General features: G+C 38.6%; 1 protein-coding gene across 2 annotated transcripts in view; it reads left to right on the top strand.

Moving 5' to 3' along the window:
* CNOT10 (CCR4-NOT transcription complex subunit 10) overlaps window positions 1-16,903 on the top strand; it is a 64,809-nt gene that overhangs the window by 15,219 nt on the left and 32,687 nt on the right. For both annotated transcript variants that reach the window (XM_081247302.1, XM_081247301.1), the window contains exons 4-10: window positions 1,479-1,629; window positions 4,084-4,226; window positions 7,138-7,224; window positions 7,779-7,862; window positions 9,362-9,479; window positions 12,829-12,978; window positions 14,728-14,930. In XM_081247302.1, the coding sequence (XP_081103428.1) occupies window positions 1,479-1,629; window positions 4,084-4,226; window positions 7,138-7,224; window positions 7,779-7,862; window positions 9,362-9,479; window positions 12,829-12,978; window positions 14,728-14,930 (936 nt within the window). The remainder of the gene's footprint in view (window positions 1-1,478; window positions 1,630-4,083; window positions 4,227-7,137; window positions 7,225-7,778; window positions 7,863-9,361; window positions 9,480-12,828; window positions 12,979-14,727; window positions 14,931-16,903) is intronic.

The raw sequence follows: 16,903 nt of genomic DNA, 5'->3' as shown, positions 1-16,903 counted from the left end.
GGTGATTGAAATCTGCAGAAGTCTGATTACAAATCACTATGTATCATGAACTTTCTGTTTCTTATCATTAGCTAGACCAAGGTTGTTAAGTCCCGGTACAGTTGAACCTGGAGGTCCACGGGGGTTTGATTCCGGGACCCCCCCCCCGCCCACCGTGGTAGCAAAATCCACAGTTCAAGTCCCTTATATAAAATGGCATAATATTTTGATATAACCTACACGCATCTTCCTATCTTCCTGTATACTTTAAATCATCTCTAGATTATTTATAATACCTAATACAATGTAAATGCTATGTAAATGGTTGCCAGCTCACAGCAAATTCAAATTTTGCTTTTAGGAACTTTATGGAATTTTTTCCCCCAAGTGTTTTCAATCTGTGGTTGGTTGAATCCACAGATGTGGAACCTGTGGATACAGAGGGCCAACTGTATGTCAAAATTCCACTGCTTAATTTAGGAAAATGTCAGTCTTAGAATTAATTACTTAACATTCCTCATTAATTTATTGCAGTCTTTGTGGTGGCAAAGAAAGATAAATTTTAATACAGGTAGAATTCCATTTTAATGTGTTCCATGGGATTACAGAATGGTTGTAAAACTTGATAAAAATTTAAAAGCCTGTTACAGAAAGTGGGTATACAGATAGTCATTAGCTTTAAAATGCTAAGTGTTGTGACTTTTCTTCTTTTGGTATTGGATGTGGATGTTAGGGTTCTAGTAAAGCCATTAAAAGCTGATTTTCACCACCATGTGTGACAAAGTGTATTTTTGTTGTTCATTACTTTGAAAAATCTTTTTTTTTAATTGTGAGAATAAAACCTGAACATAATAGGAAAATCAGAAAATATACTTTCTAGCCATATGACCTCAGGCAAGATAATTAAGCTATTTTTCGCTTGTTTCCTTATTTATAAAAAGGAAATGATAATATCTATGTCCTTGAGGTATGAGAAGGATTAAATGAGGTATTCTCTGTAAAGGGTTTAATGTAGCAGGCCTGGCACATAGTTAAATAGTATTATTTGTTAATGTTTAAATTTACTTTGGTTTTTACAAAATGGAATCAAGCTTATTATATGTACCTCATAACATCCTCATAGGAAAGGTCATTTTGAGTTTTGCCCACTCCCTATGTAGCCTCTTGCTACGTGAGGCTGGAAAGTGGGAATCCAACTCAGAAGCCACACTGGCTTTTAGAAAGCATTGAGGATACCTTCACAGTGGCAAGGAAGAGACTCGCCTTGCCTTGGGCGAGGTACTTAATAAAGTCCCATCAGAATGTTTTACTTAGCAGAATTTTATATGAATGAAATAATTTTTAGTATGTGAGAGTAATTAAAATCTAGAGGTCCTATTAAAAATGTGGAAAATTTTAGAGTAAGAAATGTTGGCCTGTGTTCCTGTTTATTCATTTAGATTCTTTCACTTTTGCTCTTTAGTACTGTTAGAACATAATCCCTGTTGATTGTTTAATAGGTGCACTCGGCCGTTGAAGAAATGGATGGATTAGATGATGTTGAAAACAGTATGTTGTATTACAATCAAGCAGTCATCCTGTATCATCTCCGGCAGTATACAGAAGCCATATCCATTGGTGAAAAACTTTATCAGTTCATAGAACCTTTTGGTATGTTATCTGTCAAATCAGAAATTTGCCTATCTTCTCATACCTGTGAAGGTCTCTGATACTTTTATCTAGATAATAACCTGAATCAGAATTACATGTGAGTGTTCAAAGAAAGAAAACAAGCTGTGTCGAGTTTTCTTAATGGTTAGAAAAAATAAAAATTATATCACTTTTAGATGAATCCAGGTTTTCCTTTAATATCCCAGTTACCCCCACCCCAGTTTTTGATGATAACCGTTAGAAATGCTATTTCTAATTGAAAAGATTTACTGATTTTTTTTCTTTGATGTTTAAACACTACCTCAGTGTACTTGATCCTTTCTTTCTTAAGTAGTGTATTAAGGAAGGAGTGTTTTGGAATGTTAGGGGACAATGTAGTATTTTATTTTGTATATTGCCTAATTGAAATTTTTGTGGATAATCATAGAGTAGATAGTATAGAACACAATTAGCTTTTTTGTTAACTAGCTTACAATTACTAACCTCAAGTGAGAGTAGTAAGACAAGTAAGGGCAAAGAAAGGAGAAGGAGCAAATAAAGCAGCAAAGCTGGACCCAGGAAATGTTTGAGGGGGCCGTTGGTTTCCAGCCTGCAAGCAATCAGATTTCAATTTTCTTTTTCTCCATGGCTCCTTTCTTTTAAATTCAAAACACTGGGGCGAATTCCTGATTTATAAACCCCTTATTGCTGTTATGGTCACCACGGGACGGGTGGTGGTCTGTACTTGCTTTGGTGCTTTGGGAAGGTCCCAGGGTCCCTTGTGCTGACGGCTGGCTGGAGAGCTCTCACTGTGGCTCCAGGGAGACCTTTTCTGGGTGCTCTTCTGCCCCTCAGCCCTGAGGGTGCAGTGGCTGACAGACTAGGCAGGAGACATCAGTGGTGAAGGATTGTGTGCTAGAGACCAGTTCCTTTCCCCTGTAAAGCTGGAAATCAGTTATACTTCTAGGATGGCACAGATGTGCTTTTGCTAGAAAGCTGTTTTTTAGAATTTCCAGAACAGTTAATGAAATGAAGTTCATCTTTACTATGGCTGAGCAGAATATAGCAACCAACTAGTCAGTTTTTAGATCCACTTTTCCTCCTTCTTTGAAAACCTTTTTTTTTTTTTTTAACTTTATTACTTGGCTCTTCATACAATGTAAATTTATTGAGCATACCCTATGGAGCAGACACTGTTCTAGGGTCTGAAGATAATACAGTGAATGAAAGAGAAAGTCTTTACCCTCATTAAGCTTATGTTCTAATGGCAGAAAGAGGCAATACGATAAATACATATGGCGAGGTAGTTAAATGCTACAAAGAAAGGCTAAAATTGGGTAAGAGAATTGACTGGGGATGTTATTTTTAGATAAGGTAATTGAGGAAGGCCTGGGATAAGACAGTATTTGAGAGAGGCTTGAATGAAGAGAAGAGGTGAGCCATGCAGCTGGGGGAAAGCATCACAGCCAGAGGTAATAGTGCGTGCAGAGGCCCTGTGGTGAGCGTGGTCCTGGCACGTGAGAGGAGCAGCAGGAGTGCCGTGGTGACTGGAGCAAGGTGGGAGCACAGGGTTAGCATTTTAGCCTAGGGAAGGACTCACTCTTTTTCAGGTGTGGTGGGCAGCCCTTGGAGATGTGTGACCTTTGCACGTCAACTGCACTGACTTTAGTTCTAAATGGATTCTACTCGCTATGTAAGAGCGAGAATGGAATCAGGAAGACTTGTTAGGAGGCTCTTAAGGGCTTTTGAAATGTTCAGTTCTTGATTATAGCAGCCTTCTTTTAGACCCTTTCCATTTATCTTCTCTTTTGAAAGGAAAGGAAAATACTGTTATGTCATATACCAGATTAACCCTCCTCTCTTCGCTGGGCTCTTCTTCCTTTGAAGTTCTTGTCTTTATATTTTCCTCTTGGCTGTTTCAATTTTCTGGTATACTCCAGTCCACACCTTGTTTCTTTTGTGTCTGTAATCACCCTGTTTCTTTTCCTCATCTCTGTGCCTAGAAAGGAAGTCTTTTTCCTAGAGTCATAGACCTTTTTAGAGTTAGAAGGAACCTCAGGGGATTGCCTGGTCCACCCCCTGCCTTCAGGCATGTGAAGTATTCTCCCCATTTTACAGGTCAGCCAGCTGAGGTCTAAGTAGCTAAGTGATGTGCAGAGGCTGCACATCTATTAAGTAGCCAAGCAGGCAGTGGAACTAGGGTTTCCTTCCATCTAAAGTAACACTCCTCATTTCATGTGCTGGTATTTGGTAGATATCTTGCCAAAGGAATTTCAGACAGTAGAATTCCTGATATGAGAGGCCTTGAGATGCCTAATAGAATGACATTGTCACTTCCATCCACAGCTCTAGGTAATAAACATTCCTTTAAGTCAAGACTCAGGCTTTGCTTTTAGAGCTTTTCTGTGGGGAATGGTCTGAGATACTTGCTTCACTTTGGATTGTGACTTTTCTTTTCATGTTTTTTCCCCCCAGAAGAAAAATTTGCCCAAGCAGTGTGTTTTTTGCTCGTAGACCTGTATATATTAACCTACCAAGCTGAGAAAGCTTTACATCTTCTTGCTGTTCTAGAAAAAATGATTTCACAGGGCAACAATAACAAAAATGGAAAGAATGAGGTGAGTGTTCTGAGGTGATCAGACTAAAGTGTAAAGTATGATTAATATTTATGGTTATTAAATATTATTTTAACAGCTTCATTAAAATATAATTTACATACACAAAATTTATCATTTTAAAGTGTACCATTCAGTGGTTTTTAGTATACTCACAGAATTGTGCAACCATTACCACTATATAATTTCATCACTCAGGAAAGAAACCCTGTACCTGTTAGCAGTGATTCCCTTTCCCTCCTTCCCTCAGCCTCTGGCCACCACTAGTTTACTTTTCTATCTCTGTGGATTTGCCTCTTGTGGACGTTTCATATAAATGCAGTCATACACTATGTGACCTTTTGTGATTGGCCTCTGGTATATTATTTTCAGTTTACCATGTGTAGCCTGTAGCATTCCTTTTTCATGTATTTCATTCCTTTTTATGGCCAAATAATATTCCGTTATGTAGATATGCCACATTTTTTAATCCATTCATCAGCTGATGAATGTTGGGTTGTTTTCCTCTTTTGTGTGTTACAAGTAATGCTTCTATGAACACTGATGTACAAATTTTTGTGGGGGCATATGTTTTCAATTCTCTTGGGTGTGTATTTAAGAGTGGAATTGCTGGATCATTTGGTAACTCTATGTTTAACTTTCGGAGGAACTACCAGACTGTTTTCCAAAGTAGCTGCACTATTTTATATTCCTACCAGCAACTTTTGAGGGTTCCAGTTTCTCCACATTCTCACTAGCCCTTACCCGTCTTTTAAAAATTGTAACCATCCTAATGGGTATGAAGTAGTACCTCATAATAGTTTTGATTTCCCTAATGACCAAGGATATATGTTCACATCTTTTCATGTGTGAGATATTAGTTTTACAGAATGTGAAGATTAGAATGAAGACAACAAAATTCCATAATCTGGGAAAATTTCATCATTAAAGTTCTTCAAAAAGAGGACATATTTATTACAATTAAGCTTCACCACGTTCTGGAGACACTTGGTGTAAATTAAGAATACATCTTCGTTCTTGTGTTTTTCATTTTGCTTATGCTTCTGGCCGCCAAGGGATGATCCTTCTTTCTTCCTCTTCCTGCTTCTTTGTTGAAAAAGGAGTGTTTATAGAAAACAGATTATCAATACATTTCTTTCTGCCTGTATAAGTTCTTGAGGTTTAAAAATAAACATTTAGCATTACTTTTTACAAGTGTGTGTATCTGAGAGTTCAGTTAAATAATCTTAGCATTATTCCCAAACACTGTTGTGTAGTAAAATATTTCATTTTTATATTCAGTACTTGTAATAGTTGATGAAATATAACTCATTTCAGCAGATGCTGTGTGTTCTATGAGGTGGTACTAAGGTGACAAAAATGAAAACACTGCAGTTGTTGCTTTTCAAGGAACTCACGTCTGTGGGAAGAGAAAGATGGAGCAAAATCTGTTCATGACAAGGAGGAAGGAGGTTAGGGAACGTTTCAGAGCAGTTTGGATGTTTGATTTGAGCCTTGAAATATGTAACAGTTCAACAAGTCAGAAGAGGAAAGATGGAGTAGGATGACCATCCTGGCAGAGTAGAGAGTACAGAAGGAGTGAGAGTGGTGTGTGGGAGGATTTCTGGTAATCTGACCTGGGGAGTACCTGAGGAATGTGATGGAGATCATTGGGGTGAGATTGGCAGCTCAAATATGGGTCAGATCGTGAAGGACTTTGAATACCTTGCTAGGTATTTAGGGTATGATGTTGTTGGCAGTGTTGATACCAGAGAAAGTTTTGTTTTGTTTTGTTTTTTAATTTATTTACTTATTCGGCTGCGCCGGGTCTTAGTTGTGGCACTCATTATCTTCGTTGCTGCATGCAAATTCCTAGTTGTAGCATGTGGGATCTAGTTCCCTGACCAGGGATAGAACCCAGGCACCCTGCATTGGGAGTGTGGAGTCTTAGCCACTGGACCAGCAGGGAAGTCCCCAGAGAAAGTTTTTAAAGAGGGAATGACATGATCTATTGTGGGTTGCAGAAAGACAATCTGAGTTCTGACCAAGTAATATCCAGGCTTTTTTTTTTTTTTTTTTTTTTAATAAATTTATTTATTTATTTTTGGCTGCATTGGGTCTTCGTTGCTGCGCTCGGGCTTTCTCCAGTTGCGGCGAACGGGGGCTTCTCTTTGTTGCAGTGCTTGGGCTTCTCACTGAGGTGGCTTCTCTTGTTGCGGAGCATGGGCTCTAGAACACGCGGGCTTCAGTAGTTGTGGCACACAGGCTCTAGAGCACAGGCTCAGCAGTTGTGGCACACGGGCTTAGTTGTTCCACCGCATGTGGGATCTTCCCAGACCAGGGATCGAACCTGTGTCCCCTGCATTGGCAGGCGGATTCTTAACCACTGTGCCACCAGGGAAGTCCAATATCCAGGCTTTTTAAACCCAGCCCATCACTATACTAAACTATGAGCTTCTTATAAGTAGAGTTTCTTGTCACCCACTCCAAACTATTTTTTTTTAATTTATTGGAGTATAGTTGCTTTACAGTGTTGTGTTAGTTTCTGCTGTACTGTAAAGTGAATCAGTTATACGTGTACATATATATCCACTCTTTTTTAGATTTCCTTCCCATTTAGGTCACCACAGAGCATTGAGTAGCGTTCCCTGTGCTAAACAGTAGGTTCTCATTAGTTATCTGTTTTATATATAGTGGTGTATATATGTCAATCCCAGTCTCCCAATTCCTCCCACCCCCCGTTCCCTGCTTGGTAACCATAAGTTTGTTCTCTACATCTGTGACCCACTCCAAACAATTAAACCTGAATCTCTGGGACCTGGGATACAGAATTTTGAAAATGTTCTCTAGGTGATTCAGATTAGCTCACTTGGAAATCAGTGATTTCAATTATGGTCAAAATAATTTTGATTAACTTTGTTTCACCACCCTACAGACTGGTAATAACAGCAACAAAGATGGGTCTAATCATAAAGCTGAAAGTGGAGCTCTAATAGAAGCTGCAAAGTCAAAGATACATCAGGTAGTATAAATTTTAAGAGAAGTTATATGTGACATGTATTTACTAGTAGTTATGAATGATGAAGAATGTGATAGATCATTGAGAGCAGTAAATAATTCAAGGCATGTATGTTTATTTGGCTTTGAAGTATTACAGTTTAGAAGCACATTTATCCTTCTAAATATATTTTGCTCAAGATGATAATGCAATGTCATTTCTTTTACTTCTCTATAGAAAATTGAGAGAAATGGCCTGGGAATGTATTGGATGATAAAAATCGGTTTGTAGAATTTTAAAATTCATTGTTAGTTAGCCATATGCAGTTAAGAATTAATAGGATTTTTGCTTGGAACTTAGTTATAAATTTCATCCTGCCATGTTTTAGTTTTTAAAAGTATATTCCAAGAGTACAATAAAAATAGATTATTTAAGATAATTTTAAACTCGCTTTTGCAAGTAACTGGTATAACTGTTGTGGACAGATTGGGTTTAATTTTCTTAACTAGAAAGTAAAATTGCTTCAGCATCTGTAAATCCACTACAGTTCCTACATACTAACGTTTTTCCTTTGACAGTATAAAGTAAGAGCGTATATCCAAATGAAGTCCTTGAAGGCATGCAAAAGGGAAATCAAGTCTGTCATGAACACAGCTGGGAATGTAAGTTTCTTCTTGAGTTTTCTCTTTTTTTTTCAATTAGCAGCTTTTATGTCCTAAATTTTCTTATTTGGACAATAGGTATTTTCAGTTTTAAATAATTTATCACAGTCTATTATAGTGTATATATACTGCCAGCTGTAACCCTTTATACTGAGTTGTGAAGTAGTTATCATACTGTGTCTATAATTTAACATCGTACTTTTCTCACTTAAAATTATAACAAGCATTTCCCTTTGGTATATAGCCTTCAAAACCACCATTTTGAATAGCTGTCCAGAATTCTTTGAGTGGTTTATCACAATTCACTTAAACATTTACTGTTATTAGACACTTTAGGATTTTTTTAGATTATACTCAAAACATTTATTGAAGATAAACAGTTTGGTTGTAGCCCAAACCTGCCCCTTCCAAATGATCTTTGGCTTGACAATACCTTCAGTTTGATTAGCGCCAGAGTACCTGAGTTATAATTACTCCTTCATTTCCCTCCACCCCATCCCTCCACTAATAAGTAATTTTTTTAAAGACAGTAGAGGGAAGAGAAAGATATGTTTAGGAAAACTGTTAATTAAAAGTGCGAAATCATAAAGAGATACGGTTTATAGAAGGAATAGTTCAGGAAAATTGACTCTAGAAATCTCAAGCAGGATCCAGATTGGCCACTGGGTCAGTTTTACTCAAGTGATTTTTGAGAACAGTTGTTGCCTAGACCTGAAGGGTAGACTTGAGGCTAAGAGGGAAAGGCTTAAGTATAAGTAGCCAGCCAGCCGTTATCAAACCTTTTTTGGGAGAAAAGACATGATTCCCTTCCTTAAAGGATGCCATCGTCAGAGGGGAGAGACAAACAGGAAAATAAATAATTGTTAGTCATACCCAAATCAGGGAAAACTTCAGGAGGAAGTTTTAGGAGAAGCAAAAGGTGGTCTGTGATCTAAAGCATGATTTTTGTAACAGCAAGATTAGCCCTTGAAAATAAGGAATTCTGTTAGGGAATTTTTCCATTCATAAAATGACACTTTTTTCCCCCACTTGGAAAAGCATTTGATTATCTGTACTTCTTTGGGTTCTAATGGAGGTGTATTTATATCCTAAAAAATAAGGGAAAAAAAAAAAAAAAAAAAAAAAATAAGGGAGATCACCAGTCTCTATAATAACCATTAAAATGAAGGACTTAGTTTCTGCTGTTAAATTGGCTTTCAATTAATAGTGTAATAGATGAAGACAGTCAGTGGATATTTTGCAGACTGTATTCTTACTCATATATGTTGTATGTATTTTTTTAGGTAGACCTTTAATAATTCAGTTTGTAAAGTGCTCTCTGCCAGGTTTCATTGTTTTAGATTGTGAGAGCGATGGAAAGCTCAGAGACCATAGTTTTTGTGACAGTGGCTTAAGTGACTCATGTAAGCTCTTGACCACATGCCGGTGCAACAGTCTGATTATGATCTCACATTAGGCATCTGAGCACAAACTGTAAGAAACTTATGTTTTCTTTACAGTCTGCACCCTCCCTGTTTCTTAAAAGCAATTTTGAGTACTTAAGAGGCAATTATCGAAAAGCTGTGAAGCTGTTGAATAGTTCAAACATTGCTGAGCATCCAGGATTCATGAAAACAGGTAAAAGAAAATTGTGAAGTTTTGGTATTTTCTTCCTGACTCTTGTGCCTTGTTCCTTGGTTTTTTTCCCCTAGACTGCTCTTCAGAGTGATTTTTGCTAATTTTTTAAATGAAAATGTTTTATTACTGCTGCTTCAGAAAATTCCTGGTATTTTATTACTCATTTCCATTTTAAAAGAAGCCTCCCTTCTTATTTTACTTTTCTTTCACTTCATATGCTCTTTCTATCATTTTGGTTTTAATACCAGTTTAGAAATTATGTCTAGGGCATAAGGTCCTTGGTCTTTTGCTTTGTGAAATGAGTCCTTTTAAGGAAATGAGATCATAATGTTTTTACTTTTCCCTTCTCTCCCATAAAAGCAGTGAATAATATGATAGTAAAATGAAAGGTAGAATTTGTAGCTGTCATTTAAGTTCATATCATTGCTGTTTTATGGGGAAGAAGGAAAATCAGTTTATTCAAGAAATGAGAAACTATTTTTTTTTAAGATTTTTTTTTTTTAATGTGAACCATTTTTAAAATCTCTATTGGGACTTCCATGGTGGCGCAGTGGTTAGGAATCCGCCTGCCAATTCAGGGGACACGGGTTCAAGCCCTAGTCCGGGAAGATCCCACATGCCGCAGAGCAGCTAAGCTTGTGTGCCACAGATATTGAGCCTGCGCTCTAGAGCCTGCATGCCACAACTACTGAAGTCCGTGTGCCCTAGAGCCTGTGCTCTGCAACAAGAGAAGCCACCACAATGAGAAGCTCGCGCACCACAATAAGAGTAACCCTCGCTCGCCGCAACTAGAGAAAGCCCACACACAGCAATGAAGACCCAACACAGCCATAAATAAATAAATAAATAAATAATTTTTCCCTTTTTTTTGTTTGGCGGTACGCGGGCCTGTCACTGCTGTGGCCTCTCCCATCGCGGAGCACAGGCTCTGGATGCGCAGGCTCAGCGGCCATGGCTCATGGGCCTAGCCGCTTCGCGGCATGTGGGATCTTCCCGGACTGGGGCACGAACCCACGTCCCCTGCATCGGCAGGTGGACTCTCAACCACTACGCCACCATTTCTTTTTTAAAAAAGAAATCTAATTAAAGTCTCTATTGAATTTGCTACAATATTGCTTCTGTTTTATGTTTTGGTTTTTGGCCACGAGTCATGTGGGATCTTGGCTCCCCAACCAGGGATCGAACCCACACCCCCTGCATTAGAAGGCGAAGTCTTTAACCAATGGACCACCAGGGAAGTCCCCAAGGTTAAACTATTGAAAATATTTTGTACCAAGTTCAGAATGCAAAGAATTAATATATAATGTTTGTTTCATTTGAGATTCTATTCAGACCAATGCACAGAACACACATGCAAACATACTCAAACCTTCCCACATTCATTCACCCCTTCAATTCAGTGGAGTCACAGAGGATAGAGAAAGTCCGTTTTTTCCATTATAATTCTCTTGGGTACTCCATTTGTTCTGAGTACCCATTTCTGATTCTGTTAAATTTTTATTTTTCATGTTTTTATTGTCATAGTTTCCCCTCAGAGACCCTCTAACACCCAAACTGGAACGGTCTCTCAGACTAAAAAGGTAGTATATACATTGCAGAAATTTTACTTAGAATTGTCTTGACACAGATTTCAGAATTTCAGATATTGTCAGTCTTTAAAATGGAGCAGGACATGTAGTTGACTAGTCAACAGTTATGATAATCTAATAGGATAGATTTTACATATAGTTATATACTTTAATGTATTGATATTTTTCATAGTATTAATTTTAAAATCTTTAATTTGCTTCCCACACATAAAATTCAGTGTTTGCTGCTGATAAAATAGGCTTATTAGAGAAGATTTGGGAATAGAATTTCTCCTAAATTGTTCATAATGCCACTCGCCAGAAGCAGCCTCCTTTAAAACATATTAGTGTACTTCTTACTCTTTTTTCCTCAGCCTAGTTTTTTTTCTTTCTTAAATATTCTCATTGTTTAATTTTAAAACATATCAGAGGCCAACCTTTAGTTTTTAGCATTGAATGAATATTCTGATTATTAATTTTATCTATCTAGTTGGGTGTTTTATATCATTGAGGACAAGACAGACTACCAGTAAATTGTTTTGGAATGTTCGGGAAACCATTTAGAAAAAGAAACAATGTAGAAAAACCTGGATTTCTTTCATTACACCAAAATAAAATCTAGAGAGATGCAGGATTATAATGTAAAAATAAAATCATAAAAACAGCAAAAGAAAACTTGGATGAATATTTTATTTTGTGGTGGGGAAGCCTCAATTAAACATTATCCAAAATCTAAGAACCATACAGTTTAGAAAAGATTACTAAATTTGACCACATAAAAATGTAAAACTTTTGGGCTTCCCTGGTGGCGCAGTGGTTGAGAGTCCACCTGCCAATTCAGGGGACACGGGTTCATGCCCCGGTCCAGGAAGATCCCACATGCCGCGGAGCGGCTGGGCCCGTGAGCCATGGCCGCTGAGCCTGCGCGTCTGGAGCCTGTGCTCCGCAATGGGAGAGGCCACAACAGTGAGAGGCCCGCGTACCGCAAAAAAAAAAAAATGTAAAACTTTTTATGATTGAAAACATAAGCACACACACACACTCTGAACCAAGTCACAAGACAGATGACAAACTGGCAGTGGAGGGAAATAATTGAAACAGATGTGACAGAAGGTTTCTGTAACATAACACACTTGCAGGTAACCAATAGGAAAAACATCTGTAACCAAATTTTTTAAATGGGTAAAGAGCAGGAAGAGGCAAGTGTACAGGATAAGAAATACAAATGCCCAACACACATGGGAAGATAGATGCTCAGCCATAGTCATATTTAAAGGAGTGTGAACGGAAAGAAGAGTGGAGACTTAGAGTTGAACAAAGCAAAGCAGGATTTTACATGTTCTGTTTACATACACTTGCTATTCTTCACTTAATATATTTTGACTGTTTCTGTAGCTTGCTGCATTCCTTCCAGTTTGTACATAATATTTTGTTGTGTGGATGCAGTGCATACATATTATGTTACTAATAAATACTTCTTGTCCTTTGCATTTTTGTATCATTTGCCTATGATTATTAAAAGTTAAATCAGAAGAAAAAACTAAACAGGCTAACAAAATCAATATGCAGGATTGATTTATAACGTTCAATAAGAGATTTTAAGAGAAAAGGAGTTTACAGAATTTTCAGATGTTTCCTAAATTTCAAATGCCTTGTAAACTGTTCTGTAAGGACTGAGTAGAATTGCACATATAATTAACTCTTGCTCGCTAAGCCTGATTCTTGTATGATGTGTATCAACAATAAAATGTGTGGATAAACTTATGTATGGTTTTTCTCAGGTGAATGCTTGAGGTGCATGTTCTGGAATAATCTTGGTTGTATTCATTTTGCCATGAGCAAGCACAATTTGGGAATTTTCTACTTTAAAAAGGCTCTGCAGGAGAACGACAACGTCTGTGCACAGCTCAGTGCAGGTAGCACTGATCCAGGTAAGCCCATTAAAGCGGGACAGTTTATATTTTACTACCTGAGGAAAATATGATTTTAAAGAGCAAGCATCTGGTTATAAAATGCATGCCATGTGTTCTTACATACACTTAACACTGATCCTGCCCAAAAATTTGACTCTGGGGATTTTTAGTAGATGTTGCTCCTTTGAGTAATAATTAAAGAAGTTTAAGCTACATTCACTTTTTCATGGATTTGAAAGTCAGTAATCCCATATGGTAATGCTATAAAGCAAAATATTTTGCTGAGATTTCTTGACTGTGCCAAACTAGTTTTATTATAGCTTCCTTTCAGGGTTTCAAATGTGATACTGTTGACAGCACCTAAAAATCTTTAAGCAAATTCCTGGAGTTTATTCCTTTAATATTCATAGGATGTGGATCCTTGATCTGAAATGCTTAAAATCAGGCAATTATTTAGCTTTTTAAAATATTTAAATTTTTTTTAATTTTTAAAAAATTATTTATTATTTTAAAAAATATTTATGTATTTATTTATTTGTCTGCGCCTGGTCTTAGTTGCAGCACACGGGATCTTTGCTGCCTCGTGTGGGCTCTCAGTTGCGGCATGCAGGATCTAGTTCCCTGCCCAGGGATCGAACCCAGGCCCCCGGCATTGGGAGCACGGAGTCTTAACCACTGGACCACCAGGGAAGTTCCGCTTTTTTAAATATTTTAAAGACTATTTAATTGATGGAAAATGTATCCCAAAAATCACAGTCTCTTTTTTTCTTTTTCTTTTTTTTTTTTTTGTGGCCACACCACTCGGCTTGTGGGATCTTAGTTCCCTGACCAGGGATCAAACCTGGGCCCCGACAGTGAAAGTGCCAGGTCCTAACCACTGGATTGCCAGGGAATTCCCTAGTCTCATTTTATTATGGCCTGCAAAAGTTAGAATAAGTGAGTGGGACTTCCCTGGTGGCACAGTGGTTAGGAATCTGCCTGCCAGTGCAGGGGACACGGGTTCGATCCCTGGTCCGGGAAGATCCCACACACGGCGGAGCAACTAAGCCCGTGCACCGCAACTACTGAGCCTGCACTCTAGAGCCCGCGAGCCACAACAACTGAGTCTGCGCACCTAGATCCTGTGCTCCTCAACAAGAGAAGCCACCGCAGTGAGAAGCCCACGCACCGCAACGAAGAGTAGCCCCCGCTCGCCGCAACTAGGGAAAGCCCGTGTGCAGCAGCCAAGACCCAACGCAGCCAAAAATAAATAAATAATTAAAAAAAAAAAAAAAGAATAAGTGAGTGAACAATAGTCATTGTAGGTATAGTACATAAATTTTTTATTTCCGTGGTAAAGTTCCCTAACACCCTAAGATTAACTGAATGCTTCTGGTTAAGAAAACACATAATGATAACATGGCTAACTGAACTGAAAGTGAAAAAGAGTGGAATCTTCTTGCAGGCTCTAAAAGTGTGGAAAGGTAGTGTAAGGTTCAGTGGAGTAAGAGTGGGTCTTTGCCTTCCTGGAACATTGTTGCCTGAGGAGCTGGTAATGAGAAGACACATCTCTGGCCCCACAAGCACAGACAACTGAGATGCCTCTGGAGGATATTTGTGGGGTTGGGGATGGAGATCATCATTGTGGTGAGAGCTGTTTACAACTTCAAATTGGGGATTGGGGTCATTGGTGTCAAAAAGGCAGTAGTTGAGTACTTTGTGGAATAAATGTTTTCAGTGGAGCTGTTATTTTAAATCTGATGATTCTCATCTGCTTTTTATCATCAGGCAAAAAATTTTCAGGAAGACCCATGTGTACATTACTAACCAACAAGAGGTATGAGTTGCTGTATAACTGTGGGATTCAGCTGCTTCACATTGGAAGGCCTCTTGCTGCATTTGAGTGTCTGATTGAAGCTGTTCAGGTTTACCATGCAAACCCCCGCCTCTGGCTGCGGCTGGCTGAGTGCTGCATTGCTGCCAATAAGGGGGTGAGTCTGTCTTTTTGAACCCCCACCCCACCCCAACTTGTTGCATAGAGAGCAATAAATACTTGGTAACATAAAGACCTCCTCCCCTTTTTAACTCTCAGGGAATTTGTAAAGATAGTCTTCTGTTCTTTATCAGTTGGACAAAACTTAGTTTCATGAAGTCATGTGTTCACTTTCTAACTCTTGGTGAGCACAGCAACATGTGTCAGCAGTCACGTTGAAAAGTTGAAGCCATTAAGAAGGTCATATCTGTTGAAACAGTGGTCTGCGAGCTGCTGGGGCAGGGGCCACGCCATCAGCTGGTGTGAGAGTGGTGTGTGCGCCCAGTGATTAAAGGAGGGCTGCTGATAACGCAGTGAGTGTGGAAAGAACCACATTATGCTGTGCTTCCTCCAGTGCCTGCAGGGTTTACTTTTGATTCAGTAAATGTTGTCCAGTTAGTGGATTACCAGGCTGTTTCTCTCTGACACGTGTTCATCCACGGTGGCCGTGAGAAATAGGCCAGTTTACAGTAGTGTCCATGCCTAGATTATCTCCAAACTGCAGTTGGTGAAAGCCTTTTGAATCTCAAGTGGGGAGGGGTCAATGGGAGGTAGGGGAAAGACAGGTTGTATCAGAATCACCAGATGTCTGTACCACCCCATTTCCTAGCCACCCCCTACCCCCCGCCGTTGCGGGGCTCAGGCTCATCAGGTCTGTGGAGGTGGGGGGTATGGCATCCTGAGGTTTTGGCTGGCATGCTTGCCATAGGTGATAACACTTCCTGAAAAGCAACTACAGGAACTAAAGGGATTAAAGAGGTATGTTTGCCTGGCAGTTTTCACACTTGATACTTAAAGTAGTTTATGATTTGAGTATGCCACTGGGGGAAGAGATGAATGTTATCTTTGAGGCTTTAATGGTTTATTTCATTGTCCCTTTTAAGGGACAACATTCTTACTAGATAATTCTTAAATTAGCTGATAAACAACTCTAGGCAGAATTTACACTTTTTTAAAACAAAAGAATCTGTAGAAATTGCTTATTCTGTTTAATGTGATGAATTTAATCAGTGTTGGAGGCCTTAGTAAGGTTTAACATTTTCTGTTAAAATTACTTATTTTTAGAAATAGTACTTTTAGGATTGTCTTTCTTCTATGGATTTCATTCTGAAGGTTTTTTCCTCCTGTTTTTTCTAGAAAGTTCTAAATTTGTAACTTTTAAACGATGGTAAAGATGACTTGGTTGCCATAACTTGGTGGATACCAGAACACTCACAGTCTGTGCTACTAATAGGAAATTTGCTATAAATAATTATCTGTTTATCTTTGTGCTTCTCCTCTTTCTAAAACCTGAGGTGGGGAACTCCCTGGCTGTCCAGTTCTTTCACTACCAAGGGCCCAGTTTCAGTCCCTGGTTGGGAAACTAAGATCCTGCAAGCTGTGCACAGCACGGCCAAAAAAAAAAAAAAAAAAAAAAAGATTGAGAAAAATAAAGTAAAATAAAACCTGAGGTGACCGAAAAGGCAGTAAAAACAACCCCAAAATACACTTGAGGAAAATCCCAACAGGAGAAATTTTGAACTCCAAATAAAATTTCGTAACATTTATTTACTCAGGACAAAAGGGATGCTGAACAGAGCAGTTTGTACCTTCCAAAATAAATTCATTTTTTAATAAACAGAACCAATTTAATTATTAAATTGGTGATGCCAAAGAGGTCATTTTGTCCTCATTATCTGATGCATGTTGTTTCAGACCTCTTCTGGCAGATGCAGGGTTTATGTTTACCTGGGCAGTGTATGATATATAAGAAAAGATTTGCTAGATAAAAAACATAGACTCAGGGACTTCCCTGGTGGCGCAGTGGTTAAGAATCCGCCTACCAATGCAGGGGACCACGGGTTCAATCCCTGGTCCGGGAAAATCCCACATGCCGCGGAGCAGTTAAGCCTGTGTGCCACAACTACTGAGCCTGTGCTCTCGAGCCCGCGA

Source organism: Mesoplodon bidens, assembly GCF_964165515.1.
Source record: "Mesoplodon bidens genome assembly, chromosome: 10".
NCBI classification, from domain to species: domain Eukaryota; kingdom Metazoa; phylum Chordata; class Mammalia; order Artiodactyla; family Ziphiidae; genus Mesoplodon; species Mesoplodon bidens.
This window is presented reverse-complemented; position numbering and strand designations above follow the sequence as displayed.